Below are 18,945 nucleotides of genomic sequence, written 5' to 3'. Positions count from 1 at the left end.
CGTTATTTCTTAGGATCTGTATGAGCGCATCTTCTTTCTTCTTACTTAGCGATGAAGAAATGATAACTGGTAACGTGTCGGTACTTCCTAAGTAAGCATACTTAAGGTGCATCGGCAATGGAACCATAAACTTGGTGACATTTAAATTGCGATATGCTAAGCATACAATAACTTGTTGATCGCTATGGATATGATATGCAATGCACACAAGATGATGCGATACTACTTCTAGGAATGCGTTAATTATGAATATTCTTGTAGTATGTTATGCGTTGTCAAAAGTTTCCTTGCGTTGGAACCAAGTATACTTCCACCGCAAGTTTCTCGGTGTGATCCGAAGTCGAAAACACGGATTGTTTTAGGTTATTGCATTATGTTTATGATACATGCGACTAGGGTTTTCAATCTTTAAAAAGTGTTTTGTATAAGTATATAAAATTGTTGTAAAGTAAAGTAAAGTAGTAAAAATGCGATAACAAAATAAAGTGGAGTAAACCTAAGCAAGATGATATAAGATACAGGCTTCATGATACAAGAAGCTGGGGTCCAGGCTGGCTGTGAAGATTATGTAAAGAACGTGTAATGCGGTGGCAAGTCTTATGTACAAAGCAGAAAGAGAAAGATAACTAATATAAACAGTGCAAGTTTCTTAATTGCGTTAAAGCTATAAGTACGATTTCGCTTTTCTCTTGGTGTACACCTTTTAGTGATCGGCCGCTTTCCCACATGTCTGTGGTGAAATAGAGACAAACATAATGAACGCAAGGTTGCTTCCATCTCTTTGCTTTCTTCTAATAAGTGTTATTCGTAGGTTCCATCTGTGTTATTATTCTGATAAAGGGTTTTGTTTCAGATTGAAATTAGGATATTCATTTGTTTATGGATGAAATTGTTATTCTATCTATGGTTTGTATATGGATGGATATAATGAAGGATGAATTATTTGTGTATTTTGGTCTTAATTTTGTGCATGAGATTCATTTGTTAATATTGAAGTTTAATCTTTCCTTTTTATGGATATATAATATTCTTTAAGTTTTATAAAATTGTTAAGGATGTTTAAAGTAAATTAACTAAATTTCACACCTTTTACTTGCTAATGTTAAATCATCGATTGACCAAAAACTTAAGTTGATAGGTAAAGGTAAATTTGATATCATATCATTGAAAAAAACTCTAGTAAAGAGTCGTTTTATTTGATAGATTAAAAAGATTGTGAAGAAAAATGAAAATGTTGAAAAAAAAAATAGAAAATGGAAATCATTTTCCCTTTTAGCTTTATTTATTTAGTTGTTGTCAATAAAGGTTCACAATCCTAAATATTTGACCATTTTTCCTTATTAATGTTCTCGTCACATGCTCGATGCAGACTGACCCTTCTGTAAAGTAAGAAGGAACACTAGAAATGTAGTAATTTCTCTCTTGTTCTCATCATAAAGGCCAAAACTTGGAGATAATGGAATAATTCCTTCATATAGCCAAAACTTAGATATGCTTTATTGACGTGGTTCAGTGATGAATAAGGATTGGATTAAGCATAAAGATAAATTCTCAAGAGAGTACATTGACGAAGTTGCACAATTCATGAAAGTGGCAAAGTTTAATGTAAATGGAGAGGGGAAAATGAGATGCCCATGTAAAAATTGTCAGAATTCAATGTCTTAGACATTAGATGGAGTAGAATGAAATTTATTTCCTAATGGAATATCTCCTTCATATAGTCAATTTGTCACACCCCCTCTCGAGCCTGCCTCTAGAGCTCGAAATGAGGCATGAGGACGGAAAATACCACTCTTTTGGGATACCTTCTACCCATCTGAACATTTTTACACTCATAAAACTTTAAGTCAAGTATATAAACAACAGCTGTTTGACTACACTCATTTTATTACAAACAGTATAATGCTTATACAACTCCCAGACTTAACTACAAAGTTTACATCAACAACTCTAAAACTAGAAATGTGGTTGTGGCATGGCAGACCTTGACCTTAGCAGCACCCTGGAACTTCTCACCTTTTGCTACTTAGGAAGAAAAACATGAAGAAAATAATGAGCTTCAAGAAGCTCAGGGAATGGTAAGCAACTTCTAGAGTGTCTTTCAATTCATACTAATACAAGCATATCACAACTACGAAGTTAACATCCAAACCTCAGTCTCGAATGAGTATGTTCTCAACTCTACCTACACACATGGTAGATAGTTAAACTGATACTAATCATAATGATTTTATTCTCAACTCTACCTACACACATGGTAGGTAGTTAAACTGATGGTAGTCATAAACGCATACTCTCCTACGTTCCCTATGTGCATATAGATCCCTGCTTATGGGCTCAGAAGCTAGGCTTGCTAGCCCTCTGACCATCCCATACGAGGTTCTTCTCACAGGCTCAAGAACTAGACCTCTCGGTCCCCTGACCATCCAGTGAGGTTCTGCTTCGGGCTCAGGAACTAGGTCTATTGAACCCCTAACCATCCCGATCACATATTTCATTCTCATTCTAATTAATCATTCACAACATAAGCATATACATATACTCTAAAAGATATACTTAAGACTTAAAGAAAATACCACTCACCTTGATTAGGTAGGAACCTTTCTTTCTAGAAGTTCCTCAGTTTCCTCAGACTCTCTTTTGAACCCTAGAATCCAGATTCAATTTTCATGCTTAGATTACTTATAGTTCCGACCTTATTTTGAGGTACTTCCTTCTTCAAACAAGTTTAGAAATTTCTCAGGAATCTTACCTTAAAATCTCAGCTTAGAACTCTTCGTGGTTTGGCCGGAATCCTCAAATCATTAAGACTTGCCTAAGCTTACCCGAGAGCTTGACCGTTATGTCTTTTCCTCATTCTTCAGCCTGATTCCTTTGAGCTTATTCTCTAGAACCCTGCCTTGAAAACTAGACTCTTACAGCTTTCAAGTGACTTTGAAATCACTCAAAACGCACAAGTAGTCTGGGAGAACTCCTCGTCCCAAGTTGATGCTACTTCATGACTTCACTGTCCGACAACATCTCCTTCTTGGAACCACTTGATCAACGCATGGTCTTGCTATCAACACATGATCTTCATGATCAATGCACAACTTCCTCCGAATCTCTCTCAAACACTCTTCCTAATATCTTTTGAAGATATTTCGGGTTATGAATTAAAGAGTAGCCAGGTGGTGGTATTTATAGGCTTTAGGAACCGATCTTCCTCACCTCTTAAGGCTTCCAATGCATGACACCTCCTACTTAGAAACTTTTGTTGTTACTTTGTGGTTTAAATGGAGTTTAAATGAAACTAGGACACATTCGTAGCTTGAGAGGGGAGGGGGGATGTATATGTTGTAATTGTATTTTAGATTATCTTGAAGCCTAATTGTGAACTTTAAAGGAACAAGTTCTTGGCTTATTTATAGGAATCTGATAGTTATGGAGATTCAGTGGGCATTTATCTATTTTTTTAAGTGGATTTACGACATGCTCGTAATGTGGGAGAGTTGTTCACGTCTTAATTATAACCATTCTAATCACTTTTTAGATAGTAAAGTCGTTGTTTGTGGAGTTCATGTTTTAATTATGAACATTGACAACATGTTTAACATATTTGTAGCTTGAGAGAGGGATCATTCCTCATAATCATTTTAAACATTTTTTTTTCCTATTTCAGGTTGTTCCTGTAAATTCTTGAAGATAATTTTTTTGGAGATTGCAAGAAGATTTTGTTAGATGATTACTTAGTTTGATTTAGTATCTCACTTATTTTGGCCTAGGGAAAATTCAACTTTTTTTTAGTATAGGAAATTTGTAAGAAGTTAGAAAAACTCAAATATAATTATATATACAGTTTTTGCTCGTAAAATTTTATAGTTTGTGTATTGAATATTAGTCTTATTTTTAAATATATAAGCTTACTTTTGTTATATTTATCCTCGATTGATTTGTGTGAAGATTATTTTTTGTTTGTGCATAATCAGGTATTAAGGAAATAAAAAATTTGTTATTTAATTGTTACAAAAGATATATAAAATTATAAAAATATGCCGACACAAATAACGTTGACTGAATTCTGCATATTGAATTGAAATTTTGTTGTTTAGGACTATGCTTTTCCCGATGCAAATTGTATTTTTTGGTAAAAAAAACATATGCCGACACAAGCAATTGTCTTGTCAAAAATGGTTTGTATGATAACGAAAATCGTTTTTATCTGGAGGAACTTCTCTCGACATGGATACGACGATGATTATGCTGACACAAAAAAATGCGTTAGCATAACCTATCCCAACATTTTTAGTACTTTGCTCAACTTTTTTGCGTGGGGAAAGGTGAAAATTCTTGTAGTGAAGTGGGATTTTTCCACTCAATTTTTTCAAGCACCTCATTCACCAACCACTTTAAATTCCATGCAAATTTCTAAGGAGGAGCTGTTATTTATGTGTGCAATTTGATTGCATGAAGTCTTGTTACAAAAAGAAACTCCTAATGCTGAGAAAAAGGCATGCGATACCTGAGATTTTGCATAAACCTAGAGAAATAAGAAGAGTTCTTCAGCTAAGTAGTAAACTAGAACTTCTCCTAAGAATTCCCTATAATTCAGTTTATTTTGAGTCCTACAACTCAATCTAAAACTCTTAGAGGATAGTAGGTAAGTCCTAGTGGTGGTTCACGACCAGAAGAGGAGAAGATTGCAGCTGATTTTCAAGCTTGAAGAAGATCTATATAGATATTCATGAAACCCACTTATTATTTGATGAACATACTTAATTTGTTGCCACAATTAAGGAATTAGAATGCTCAATGATCATATTTTCTTCTGCTACACGTTTTGAGAACCTAACACGATTGAAGGCCACAATGTCGGTGTTTTTAGGTTTGTAGGGCTTTTCTTTGGATTTTATGAGATTTATTATGAACTCTTCTTAAATATTTCTATTCCTTATTGATTTCCTTTCTTTTCTTTGATATCTAGAGCAAGCATATAGGTAGATTGAATTGACGACTTAATTTCTTGTATGCTTGTCTTTACTATGCATAATTTTTAATGTCCATAATCGCATTGAAAGCATGCTTGATTCAGTAGTAGTAGGTTTTAGTTTGAATTATGACATAATTTCTAGGCTATCTAGGATCGCCTAATTGATAACAAAACCTAAAGATTGGAAATATATTAAGTTAGAATTGGCCTTTCTTGCTTAATGTCTTAATAAATCCAAGAACATGATATGATTGACTAGATGAAAGGGCTGGCGTGACAAAATTTAGTCAATTTAGGAATTGACAACAGGTTGATTTTCATCAAGGAGTTTGTTAGGAAATAGGTTTTTCTTTGGATTTTGTGAGATTTATTATGAACTCTTCTTGAATCTTACTATTTCTTATTGATTTTCTTTCTTCGATTTAATTTATAGAACAAACATATAGGTAGATCGAATTGACAACTCAATTTCTTGTATGTTTATCTTTGTTATGCATGATTTTTAATCTCCATAATTGCATTGAAAGCATGCTTAATTAAGTAACAATAGGTTTTAGTTTTAATTATGATATGATTTCTAGGCTATCTAGAATCACCTAATTCATAGCAAAACTTAAATATTGGAAATGAATTAGATTAGAATTGATCATTTTTGCTTAATGTCTTAATCAGTCCAAGAATGTAATGCAATTAACAAACAATATTTAGTTAGTTTAGAAATCGATGAAATGTTGATTTTCATCACAAAGTTTGTTAGGGCTTTCTCTACATTTGATTAGGCATGAGAAATAGTTAATTCAAGAATGTTTTCATGATTAATCAATGATTAGATTCATAGAAAATCCAACGATCTCTATGATAAAGTAAACATGTCATATACGGAAGCTAACAAAATCATTAAGCAGTCTAATTATATCAATTTAAGTAACAAACATGCAAACTCATAGTTTCAAGACAATAAATAGGGTTTCAGTTTTACTACCTTTGTAGATTTCTACTCAGTGCTTGCAAGCTCTACGAAATTGACATTCAATCTTTTGGGTAGACCACCAAGAGTTTCTTCTCCACAAATCACAACCTTGGATTGAGTGGTAGAACTCTTTAATTGAAAGGGAATTTTAAGTGGTTTGTAGAGAGTTTTTGAGAAGAAAAATTTCAGCAGAATTTTTTTCAAAATCAATTGCATCCCCTTAATTCTGGTCAAATCAGAAGTATTTATTCAACTTAAACATGTAAGCACTTAGTTAATCAGCTAGTTGACACTTCAAAAAGCACTAATAAAGTGGGCTAGGTATTAATTTATGGAAAAATCCACTCCAACTAAAAACTTTGGGACAAATCCATTGCTTAATCAGCTTTTCAAATTTCATTGAATTTAATTTTTTTATTTAACTAAATTAAACATAAATTAAATTTCTGAAATTGAATTTCCAATTTGAAATTGGTTTAATTTAAATAGTTAATTAAATAATAATAATTTAGTATCAAATATTAAATTAATAAAATACCAAGTTCAAACATGAATCCCTATTCATGTAATCAATATATCATTATTTAAATATATTGAACTTTCCAAATACGTTTAATTTCAATAAATTAAAATGTGAATTATATTGAATATAATGATCCAAACCTTAAATTGAATTTGAACATTTCAAATTCATTCAATATTTCAATCCAATGTTTAATCTTTTACGAGCTAGTAGAGGGACCTTACGAACCTATAGATCATGAGCTCCAATTTGAGATTAATTGGCTAAACTCTTTAAACAGATTTAATCAATATTGATCAACTACCGAGACATACCACCATAATTCAGTAGTTGCACTCTCCTCACTATGCATATATTTTCCCACTTGATTTAACCACAATCAGTAAGTTGATCATTCACAGATCGTTTGTATTTACAACTAGATCAAAATTATCATTTTACCCTTATAAATACATCTTGCTCCTAAAGTCTCCACTGATCCTCTATTGAAAAATTGGTTTATAGTCCAACTAATAAACCATATCCCTCTCTGTCATAAGAGGTATGAGCCCCTTTGTTCAAGTCCAACAATCAGTACTTAAGGGAACAACTTATCTACTAGCCCTAAGACAGGTAGGAGTGAATTTCTTCTTGCAGAATTATGTCTCCAGCTATCTATCCAGTTTTATTCCCAAAATAGGAAGCTTATTGAGCGGTGATGTTGAACCACTCTTACCTATGCAGATCAAAGGATAATCTCGAATAAACAGAAGTTCAAAATTAGCTCAAGATTAAGATTAAGTTACCTTAGGTCCGATTTGAAATAGTCAATTTTAATAGTAAACGGTTGTTATAAAGAAAACTGACTATTTCGTGGCCCAGTTTTATGCAAACATCTTTTGCATAGGATGCCGTCACTCGCATGTCTTCACTGAACGATTTTAGGATGACATCGTTTGTATCGATATACAAAGTGAGCCATATCCATGATGTCCTAAGGATGAGGTGTCCAATCTCATCCATATACTTATAGACCTTTTTTGCTATATACTAAAACTTGATCATCTTTTATATCTCTTCATAAAGTTGAAGTATTCATACTATAGCCGTAGGTTTGTTTATTAGATTTTATAACAGAATGCAATTTTAATAACAATTTTATTGAATGAAGTCTCAATAATACTTTTATTGCAAAATAGAATATGTTTAAAAACTATGAACTGCGAGTATTAGGACATTCCCAACACTCTAAGTCAGCAATCTTGTGTTCGATCTCTCTCTTTCTCAACCTATCTTACTTTTTCGCAAATTTCAACATTTAGTTTTTTCTATCAACCAAACAACCTAATCCCCCGTTTTTACTACTTTCCAAAGATTTATTTAAATTAGAGAAGTTCCATCTTAAGCTTCTTGTGATTCGACCAAATCTTGCCACTAAGACTACTTGTTAGTTGAAGTGTTAGATTGTAAAAATAAATACTAGTTGATCGGTAGAAAGCCTTGACAACTTTCCTTCGCATCATACATTTAAATCCAAAAATTCTAAATCTCTTATCATATATTAATGTAAATTAATTATCTTCTCCAGATTAATTCAATCGTGGCTCCAAATTTCAATATTAAAATAAAATAAAAAATTATTGAAAATTAGTAATTAAAAAATCAACTTCACAATTTAACTCAATTTGGCTCCAAATATCTAAAATTATTAAGAAAAAAAAAAAAAAAAAAAAAAACCTAATCATTTGAGAGAATCAATCCAAATTTACCCAAGTCTCGGCGTGTTACACTTTTCTTGATGGCGGTCGTTGACCGTCAACATAGGAATCCTTCTCGCCTTTAATAAGTTTGATGAGTTGGCACACAATCTTGACTTTTTCACACCTTAAGACTTTAAACTTCTTAATGGGCATTGCCCATCAACATAGGTATTTTCTTGATGGTTATTGCCCGTGAAGAAAGAAGTTTTCTTGATGGCTTTTTATCATCAACAAATCTAAAAATCAAGAATTCACCGTTTTGATGAGCCTTATATATTTTTTCTCAATAAATATATTTTTCTTGATGTGCATGCACATCAAATTAAATACATTTTTGTGTAAAGTGTACTACCATCTCACCATTCCCAAGTCATTAGAGTTTGCTCATCTAAGAGACTGAGGTATGTCTTTAAAAGATATACTTAGGGAATTGATTGATCACCAATTCTCCGTGTAGCAGGAGTGTTCCTGCATCCGAGAGGATTTTCTTCATATTCAGTAGGACAATTTTCATCTTGCAACGAAGACTAGAGCTAAGATACATCGTTTGAGTGATCAGTTCGCTCAAATTGCTGACTCAGTTAGGAGATTGGAGGAATTCAAGTTGAGTGCTATGCCTTCGAGGTTATCGAAGTGTCCCATCATGAGGTAATTTGCTTTGACGACGAGGATGATAACGTGGATCTCTTGCCATGGTTAGCCCCGGACAAGTTCAAAGAAGAAATTCCAAGGGTACAAAAGTCTAGATTCAAGGCAAGACTTGTTGCAAAGGAGTTCACACAAAAGGAAGGGATTAATTGTACAGAGGTCTTTTATCCTATTGTGAAACACACATCCATTAGGCTACTCCTCTCCCTAGTTGTTCAAAAGGACTTGGAGTTAGACCAATTGGATGTGAAGACAACATTCTTACATGGATTGTTAAATGAAACTATCTACATGAAACAACCTCAAGGGTATGTGAAGAAATGAGAAGAAGTCTTGGTGTGTCTACTAAACAAATCAATCTATGGGTTCAAGTAGTCACTAAGGTGGTGGTATGATAGATTTGATGAGGTGATCTCTAAAACGGGATTCAAGAGAAGCTCCTATGATTCATGTGTATACCAACTCTAAAAGCTTCAAAGAACCAGTGTATGTACTCCTTTATGTATATTATTGTTGGCTCAAAGATCCAAAGAAGAGTCGGGACAAGTCAAGGCTCTTTTAAAGAAAGAGTTTGACATGAAAGACCTAGCGGAATCTAGAAGGGTTCTTGGCATTGAAATTGACAGAGATAGAAAGAAAGACAGATTGTATATAAGTCAACCTTAATACTATGGAAAAATACCGAGGTTCAAAATGGATGGTGCTAAGCCTGTTGCACTCCTCTTGGACCTCATTTTAAACTTTCAGTAGTACACAGTTCTAAGAGCACAAATGAGGATCACATTAACCATATGAAGGTTGTTCCCTATTCCTAAGCAGTGAGATCTTAATGTATCTAATGACTTCAACTAGACCAGATCTGTTTTAGATTACAAGTTTAGTCAGTAGATACATGGCCAATCCTGGTAAATGACTTTGGGAAGCAGTTAAATGGATACTAAGGCATCTTTGTTCATCAAAGGAAGCACAGATCTTATACAGACAGAATGACTCCTCCAATGATGAAATGTATGGTTATGTGGATACTAATTATGTAGAGGATCTAGATAGGAGGTGCTCACTATCTGGGTATATTTTCCTATGGGGAAATAATTTAATAAGTTGGAAGGCAAGTTTGAAATCTATTGTGGCCTTATCCATAATAGAAGTTGAGTTTATAGCTCTGTCTGAGGTTGTCAAAGAAGGTTTGTGTCTGAAGGGGTTACTAAACGATTTCGACATAACACAACAAAAGTGAGAAAATATTGTGACAATCAGAGCACAATCTATTTGTCTAAAAATCAATAGTTTCATAGTAGAACCAAACACATTGACATCAAGTACCACTTTATTAGACAAGAGATTGAGAAAGGGGAAGTTGAGGTAGTAAAAATACATACCTCAGACAATGCGACTGATATACTGAACAAGACAGTTTCTCAAACCAAGCTTGGTCGTTGCTTGGAACTCCTTGGGTTCGAGTTACTTGAAAAAGGTTAGCTCAAGATTAGCTAAACAAGTAAAAAGGGAAAAGTTCTCTGGATGTTTACAAAGGTAGTGGTTGTAATAGAAAGAACAGAAGATAAAAATGAAGTTGAAATCAGTTTATCGTTGTCATCTTCTTTCTGTTTTGTTTTTTGTAACCACCAGAGTTTCTTCGTTTAAAATGAGTGCCTATATAAAAGGTGAAAGAATAAGAGAGTAACGACAACTAGAGAGAGAGAGAACAAGGCATTCATTCTGTAAAGAAGTTTAAAGAAGAAGTAATAAAAGAGACCCTCCCTATTTGCACAATGGACGTAGGGCTTTGGCTGAACCACTTAAATACTTGTGTTCTTTCTTTCTCTACGATCATCTAGCTTTTTCTAAAGTATCGTGTACACGATTGTTTAGTTCATCTTGCATCATTTACACGATCGTTTAGCTCAACTTTACATCGTCTAGTTCCTCAAATATCGTCTATACGATCGTCTAGTTCAATTCAACTATTTCCTACACAATCGTCTAGTGCTTCTTAATATCGTTTACATAATTGAACTATCGTCTAGTTCCTTAGAGCTTCATCTACACGATTGAGCTGTATTCAGGTAAACGATTGAAGATTTTTAAAGCTTAAAAGATACAGTCTTCCCTGAGTCTTGTAGTGAAGTTGATCGTTAATACTGAGTAGTTTGGGCCTGCAAATAGGAGAATCATAGTTATATGGAGCCACAACTTAAAAACTTGATATTCAAAATTTGTGCTTTTTCCCACCAAAAAACACGCTTTTTTTTTACATGTTTCCTCCCTCCATGCCCAATTTGATTCCAATCTAATGTCAGGGAAATCCACTTTTATTGTAGTTACTTTTGAAAGTTCATGGATCAAATAGATAGAAATGTCAAAGTTCAAGTGATTAAACTTGTAACTTAACCTAGATTTTTATTATACTTGTTGATAGAAAAAATCGAATAGAGAAAATATAGGAGATCTTCGTGAGCAACAACAATGGATTTGGGATGAGATGATCTGCAAAATAATCAAAAGTGTCTCTACTTTAAACTTCTCTAAATTGGTACATAAATAAATATAGATAGATTGATAGATAAAGGACTAAATTTGAATATTTGAAAAAGTATATAGATATTATACTTTTCAAATAGTAAAACTACTGAAAATATTTTCAAGTATAACAAAATGTTACTCTATGATAAACCACGAAAGATATCATTCACTAATACTATAGATGTCTATCGTGGTTTATCACTGATGGATAGTGAAATTTGGCTATATTTGTAAATAAGTTGGTTCATTTTTCTTTATTGAAAACAACCCTATTATAATAGAACAAGCGATAAATTATAGGAACAAAATGGTTTTTTTATTTTAAAATAATTTCTTGAAAAATTGTAATCTGTTTCTTTATATTTTTCTTAAATTTAAAATGAAATGTAAATCAACCAAGGTTTTACATAATTTTTTAATAAAATATCCAAAATATTTGTTTTTTAACAAAATATCCAAAATTATTTTTTTATATTTATTTAAAAATTGTTTATGCACAAAGAAAAAAAAGTCTAAAATAACAGTTTTGGTCCCTGAACTTTCATGAATGTAAAAATTTAATCCATATACTTTCAAATTTATAACAACACAAACGATGGATTTTAATAAGCAAATGATTTAGCCTTTATACTTTACAATCTGTAATGATTTAGTCTCTATGGTGATAAATTAATTTAACCCAATTTTTTGTACGTAGTATATGATGTAAAATAACTATAAGATATGATAGTAAATTAACTAAGGAAAAAGTACTTTTAATTTTAGTCTTCAAATTTTGAAGAATAGATGCATTTGGTCTTTGAGTTTTCTAAATTTATCTTTTTAGTGAATCTATAAGAGATCTTTTTAGTGTGCAAATTAATGTCATGCTAATATTATTAACCATTCATAAACAATTCATTATTAACCAAAGACCAAAAGCATGACATTAAGTTTGAAATCTTTTTAGTCTTCAAGTATAATTAATTTGCACACTTGATCTCTTGATGATGATATTTGATCTATTAAAGCCGTTTTTCGTTATGCGCAAATTGTGTATATTAGTTATTGTGTATCAATTAGTTAATGAAGGTTATTTTTATTATCATTATGGGAGTTTCACCTAAACTAAATGAAATTTTCAAACATAATCGAAATATTCTTGAAGATTCAACGACTAGAAAGATGATTTTTCCATTAATTAATAACATAATCCCTCCTACGTTGCAAATTATAATACACGCAAGCAAGGACCAAAGTAAAACTTGACAATTTAATGTCATTCCATGAAAGACATTCCAAACTTGTTTTTATTAGTTTTGAAGAGACATACCAATTTAATGCAGTCATACAATAACACAAGGCCACAGCATTGGTTGTCGCATTCGTGGAGGTGGTGGCGGTGGCGGTGGCAGTGGCCTTTCAAGTGCGTCGCGTAGACGGTCGTTGAGGACTTGAATTTCTTCAATGGATTTGTTTTTAAATTCTTGCATTCTCTGTTCTGCTTCAAGTCTTGCTTGTCTTTCACACTCCAATTGTTGTTCAAGCTTGGTTTTCACATCTTGCAACTTGGTCTCAAACTTGAGATTAGAGAACAAGGCATGAGTGTAGGCTTTTCCTCCATTTTGTTGTACAACTCCATTCACCATCTCTATCAATTTCTCTACTTGTTCAACCTTCTTTGTTTCATTCTTGGTCTTGTTATCAAAAACCAAGCAGCGATTCTTGCTTGCGGCTATGATATCCTTCAACCCCATAGGACACTCACGACCCAAGTAATCTTCCAGTGTTTCTTTATTATCTTCGAGTTCGTCCCCTCCGGTGAAGAGGACAATGACAAAATCCACGATCTTTGTTCCAAACAAAGTTTGAAGTGTTTGAAAAGTAGATTTTTCTTCTTTCGAAAATCGAGTCCTCGTTGAAAAAACTAAGATAATTGCATGAATACCTTCTTTTACTAAATCTATGCATTTCACGATTTCTGTTACAATGTATTCTGAACTAACACTTGGATCAAACAATCCTGCAAATGATCATTCAATTACAATATCGGTAATATATTATGTTATATGATTAAATTAAATTTTGGAATTTCACTAGTTATTTGATCAAATTACAAGATTTGAGCAATTCAAATAAAAAATTACGACTCAAATGTGAAATAGAAGAAAATGGAACTTAGATGAGTGTTTTTGGAGCATTAAGGTCATCAATAGAAGTGTTGCAGCAAAAATTTTCGAGATGACAACATCTCAACATTCTTTAGACCTTGATTTATTGTTTTGGACTTTCTTAGCTACTTAATTAAAGTCTCTTTTCATAGGGCAATGACCATTTGTGCATTTATATGTTTAATGCTTTTTATTTTCTAGGTCAGTTAATGTCTATTTTATTGCTTTTAAGTTTATATAGCTTGAGAGAGATATTTGGATTAGACTAATAATTGTATGATTGACCGTAAATCTTCATACGACAGGTTGTCTTAAAGGAGTTTAAATTCGTTGAGTGACTTTAACAATGTGTTTGGAATACATTTTTTAGTATTTAATTTAAAAAATAAATCATTTTGGACAAAATTTGAGTATTTGACAACCATTCAAAATAGCTTTTGAAATGTATTTTAAACAGTTTTTATAAAAAAAATATTTAAATATAAATGAATTTTTAAAAAAATACTTTTTCCTTTAAACAATCCAAATCGGCCCTAAAAAATTTAGGGACTTGTTAGTTTTTATTTCTCAACACGGAAATTGACTGGGTTTGAGAGAGCTTATTAAATACTATGACTTTTTTTACTTTGGTTGATAACATGTTCAATTAAAGTGACTTAATTGATGAAGTAATGTTCTATTGCATGAGGTCTTTCCAAAGTATCTTCTCCAATATTATCTCCAACTTAGATAGGTTTAGGAGTAGATTTAAATTAATTCATTTTCATCTTAAATTGTCAAAATGAGCATAGCCTAATTGACGTAATGTTTGTATATAGTAGCTATGGTACTTAATCAACTAATAATCCAACTTTGAAAAACGATACTCAAACTCAATACACTATATTAAAATTTGATACCATACACTATATTTATTTTTAGTTCATTCATTTTAAAAGTTCAAAAATCAAAATGAACTAAAATTAAAAGTACATAAACCAAAATGAACGTATTAAAACTATAAAATTTAAATGTTTAATTAAGTACTAATTACCAGGACTGTCGATCACATTTATGACCTTGCCATCTTTCCTGACACATGATTGCAACTCAGAAGATCTAGTAATACCAGAAGAACTTGTCCTCGATTTGAATGCTCTTCTTCCAAGAATACTATTTCCAGTTGCACTTTTTCCATTTCCTGTACGACCCACCAATACCAATGTTAGTGGAGAAACAACCTGTTGATTAACCATTTCCCCCTTCCCTTGCCTTTGCGCCATGAATTTACAAGGCTTGGTCTCAATCCAATTAGCGTGTATAATAATGCAATTAATCTATTCTCTTTTATACTCATACACCTACTGCCTAAATGCTCTTGATGTGAAATGTGATAAAAAGTTTTGGAAATGTGACCTAAATCCGTAAACCATGTATAATTCTTAGCTTAACCCAATCCTAAATTGGCTTATTTCGTAGATTCGATCAAAGTTTAAATTGTCAATGTCAAATAAAATGTTGGAACTTCAATTTTACATAACTCTCGATGGAAATACTAACAAAATGTAGATATGTATCGATAAATATTTTTAGAAAAATAAAAAATATATATTTAAACTAGTACTACACTGTATATTCTTTTTTAAGTTAAAAACTTTAGTATTTATACAATATTCACATTATTAATATCTTGATGTTTATTTTTTATGTTTCATGATTTTCATTTACGATATAATAAAAATGTTGATTCATTTCTTACATTGGTAATTGGTCACAAGTATTGAGATGTGAGAAATTGGTAACGAATATTGAGATGTGAATGAAAATTTAATGTAGTGTAATCAAATGTCCATATCACTGTTTTAGTAAGCTTTTAGTTTTTTCATCCAACTAGTGGACAAAAAAAAAAAGAAAAAGAATCCAACTATAATCGAACAAATACTACATCCAAGTGGAGGGAATAAATTCCTCATAAAGATAAAAAAAACGAAAAAGAAGAAAGAAAAATCCCACCATAATCGAACAATTACTAAAGGAATTTCAACTTTATAAATCCTTCCTTTCCAATGTTCCATAGGATTCGGGTTTTATCACCCACTACTCACATATCTTTACTTTTGAAGATCACGTGTAAGGTTTTGTATCTATTTTTTCTTTCAAATAATGGAATCCGTTTAGATTCTAAAGAGATGTTGGACGAGCAAGTTGAAAATGTTAAGTCTAGAAGATTAAGTTAGAGTAACATGGAGTTAAGATTAACATATATTTGAAGTGCAAGTTTAGGAAGTCAACATTAATAAGTATGTTTTCTAGAGGCAGGTTAGGATGCTTGAAATGAGGCCACTACAACAAATATAACATGCGATAGAAAAAACGCGATCATAGTTATTCTATAGCGTCTTCGAAATGTTGGCATATAGTCTATGTCATCAAAAATTCCGGTGTTAGTAAAAAATGCTATAAAAAGTCTTATAATATATTTTATACCAGTAAAAGAAAACGTTATAAAAGACCTTCTATAACATTTTTTATAGCAATGAAGAAATGCTATAAAAGACATTCTATAGCATTTTTAAGCATGCTGTCATAGCCCATGTAATTGAAAGTCCCAACATCCATAACATTTTTTAAACACTATAAAAAATGATATAGAAGACTTTATACTGCATAATTTTAATGCTATGATTATTATTTAATAACATTTTCTATAACAATAAATTACTTGTTGAAATGCTTGTTTTATATATGTTCTTATAGCTCTTTTAAATGCTATCTTACGTTCTTACTACAATTTCTCACCGGTATTTATTATTAATCATAACTAGAATCATAAGCTTTTATAACTTCAGCATCACTAATAATTATCTTTTCGTTCTTTAAAATATCTTATAAAACTATTTAATTACAAGCAAACTTACTCCACCATGTTTGTTTACAACAACCAGAAAAAAATAATAATAAATATCCAACAACAAAATAAATTTCAGAAGTAATTTTCAACAAAAGTTTAGTAAAATATAAAACACAAATTAAAAGTTACTAAGAAGAGTAGCATGATTATTAAATACATAAAGTTTAGCAAGTTGCTAATCCTCACTTAGCCAATTTCAACTGTGATTTGTTGACTATTAGTTCATAACTTTAATTCAAGATTCTACTCTGGAGACAAAAATACTAACAAATTATGTTCGAATTTTCATATTATATTAGAATTCTTGTAAACCTACCTTTCTGTTCAAACATAGTTAGTTAAAAGTCAAACAATTTCTATACGAGGGGACACATTTTGAAAATTAAAATATAATGGAAAATCTAAGAAAACTAGCTAAGTTATAAGATAATATAACCTCAAAACTTACTAATACATCAAACAAAAAAGGGTGACAAAACTATAATATCAATCAGAAGCTATAAAACATTTAAAAATTACAAAATAAATTTCTTTTGGGATAAGAAACAACTGCCATTAGTTAAGATAATTTATATAAGGGGAGAATTTTAAATTATTCAACAAGTGCTACCAGTCTACCACCACATGTCAAAGATAATTTGAAATACCATCGACCTACTTCCTTGACACCCAAACTAAAATGGCAACATCTGGCACCAAAATGAGTCTCACAAATAAAAATAAATTGAAATAAAACTTTTTCTTAATCCAATTCATATAAACTCTCAAACATGTCCCCATAGAACTTGGAAAGATGTCTTTGACACACCCAAATAACCTATTGAAGGCAAAAATGAATTAACTATGCAATGAAATATTAATCAAAGGAAAATATCTTGTTATTTAAAAATGGAAATGAAAATGAAATTTACCTTGAACAACGAAGTCATGAATCCTAGAATAAAAAATTTGCACCAATACTAAAGAACCCACTTTAGCAAGAGCAACTACAACAAACGAAAGATTCAAAATGAAATTGTTTATATCAAGTGTTCAGAATTTGGACAATAATATAGTCACCTGATGAGAAACGATTGGGCGCTGAAGCTCGCAAGTAAAATAAGTTGACTTGAAAATGTCTCCTAAAAATGGATTTCTAAGGCCATTGTGCATAAATAACAAATGACATCAAAGTCCATCACATGTGATTTGTTCAAGTAGAGATAGAAACCTAGTTATCCCATAAAATTTATTATATTTTATATGCACATCCAACCTTGGACTCAAAATACATTTGCTCTCACCTTTTATAATCAAATTAACAAACTTGCACTACAACAAATATCACTTTTAATAGCCTTTTAATATAGGTTTTTATATAAAAGGCTATCAAACATATGGAAAAAAAAGCGCGAAAGGAAATTCTATCTATCTTCTCCTTTTATCTTCTCCCTCTACCTTCTCCCTTGTGATCCTCTTCTTCTCTGGTCGTGGTTGAAGCATTTCATGGTCCACCATTCCTACAGATTCATTTTATAATTTTAATGAATCCTATTGTTTGCATGTTTATAACTTCTCAAATATGTTCAAATCTTATTATTGTGTTTCATATATTTCTACACATTAGAAATCAAATAAAATTATATTTATATAATCCCCAAAATAAATAATAAGCATTCAATAGAAGATTATATATCCCAACAAAAAAGATATATAGTAATGAGTATTAAAAACTTGGAGATGAAAAAAAAATTAATACAATAGATGTCGATATCAAATTCTAAAATAACTCCAACTTAGTTATGTATGTAGTCGACTACAAAATACTTGAAGATGCATATGCACTGATAATCGTTCATCAACCTACAAAAAAATGTTAAGTAATAAAAAGTTTAAGAAATAAAGAAATAAAATCATCGATAGATATACATACTAATTAAAACTTTGTAAAATGGCCATGCAACTGTACTACCAATCGCATCTTCTATATATGTCCTTTTTGAGTTTAGCCTCCATAAAAATGCATTAGTTTTATTGACAAGTCTAACCAAACTCTCACTGCTTGTGAACAAAGGGGAACATGATGAACAAGAACTTTTCGGTCATTTGAAGACCATCAACCTTCAGAAACTACCTCTCGTGTACTACACCAATCTAGCAACTTGCACTTGTTAATACTCTATCAACAAAACAATATAAAAAGCAATATATAACATAGTGAGAAACTTATAAAAAGTTTTTTTTTAATCTAAAGGTAGTTCAATAATCTTCAAATAATAATAAGAATATAGGAAACAAACAATAAACACTTTATCGAAGGTGAAGATACCACCGGGTCAATAGCAACGTTGTTAGTTAATGGTTCACTCAGACACAACCTTCTATAAATCAAAATTTTACATATTACTAACTAGTTTAGGAGTCCACAAGACATTAAGAAAAAGAAGCAAAACCTAACAATAATTATAACCACAATAAAATAAAGAACTTCAAGTGAGTACCTTCAAGTGATAACACCCCCTTCCCCCCTCCTCCTCCAACCTTCGATAAATCA

The 18,945-nt window shown here is 31.4% G+C and overlaps 1 protein-coding gene across 3 annotated transcripts; it reads right to left on the bottom strand.

The window, feature by feature from the left end:
• Nucleotides 1–10,596: 10,596 nt before the first annotated feature.
• On the bottom strand, nucleotides 10,597–14,966 carry LOC120092867 (immune-associated nucleotide-binding protein 9-like). Of its 3 annotated transcripts, none has more exons than XM_039051108.1 (3): nucleotides 14,556–14,966; nucleotides 12,685–13,374; nucleotides 10,597–11,005 (listed from the first exon to the last, which is right to left on the bottom strand). In XM_039051108.1, exons 1-2 carry the CDS (start codon nucleotides 14,782–14,784, stop codon nucleotides 12,698–12,700), a joined length of 906 nt encoding a protein of 301 aa, XP_038907036.1. In that variant the 5' UTR covers nucleotides 14,785–14,966; the 3' UTR covers nucleotides 10,597–11,005; nucleotides 12,685–12,697. The 3 variants fall into 3 exon arrangements, with proteins under 3 accessions (XP_038907036.1, XP_038907037.1, XP_038907035.1); XM_039051109.1 differs by lacking the exon at nucleotides 10,597–11,005 and adding an exon at nucleotides 11,146–11,336; XM_039051107.1 differs by lacking the exon at nucleotides 10,597–11,005 and having other exon boundaries at nucleotides 12,527–13,374; nucleotides 14,556–14,963.
• Between the last annotated feature and the right edge of the window lie 3,979 nt (nucleotides 14,967–18,945).

This window comes from Benincasa hispida, chromosome 12 (genome assembly GCF_009727055.1).
Source record: "Benincasa hispida cultivar B227 chromosome 12, ASM972705v1, whole genome shotgun sequence".
Taxonomy (NCBI): domain Eukaryota; kingdom Viridiplantae; phylum Streptophyta; class Magnoliopsida; order Cucurbitales; family Cucurbitaceae; genus Benincasa; species Benincasa hispida.
Note: the sequence above shows the minus strand (reverse complement) of the source record. Positions and strands in the feature narration are given on the sequence as shown.

Bases quoted from the DNA above. Each gene is read 5' to 3' on its own strand.
- LOC120092867 (XM_039051108.1), bottom strand. From the start codon at position 14,784: ATGGCGCAAAGGCAAGGGAAGGGGGAAATGGTTAATCAACAGGTTGTT. The intron at 13,375-14,555 runs GTAATTAGTACT...GATCATTTGCAG, and splicing joins AAATGTGATCGACAGTCCTG to GATTGTTTGATCCAAGTGTT.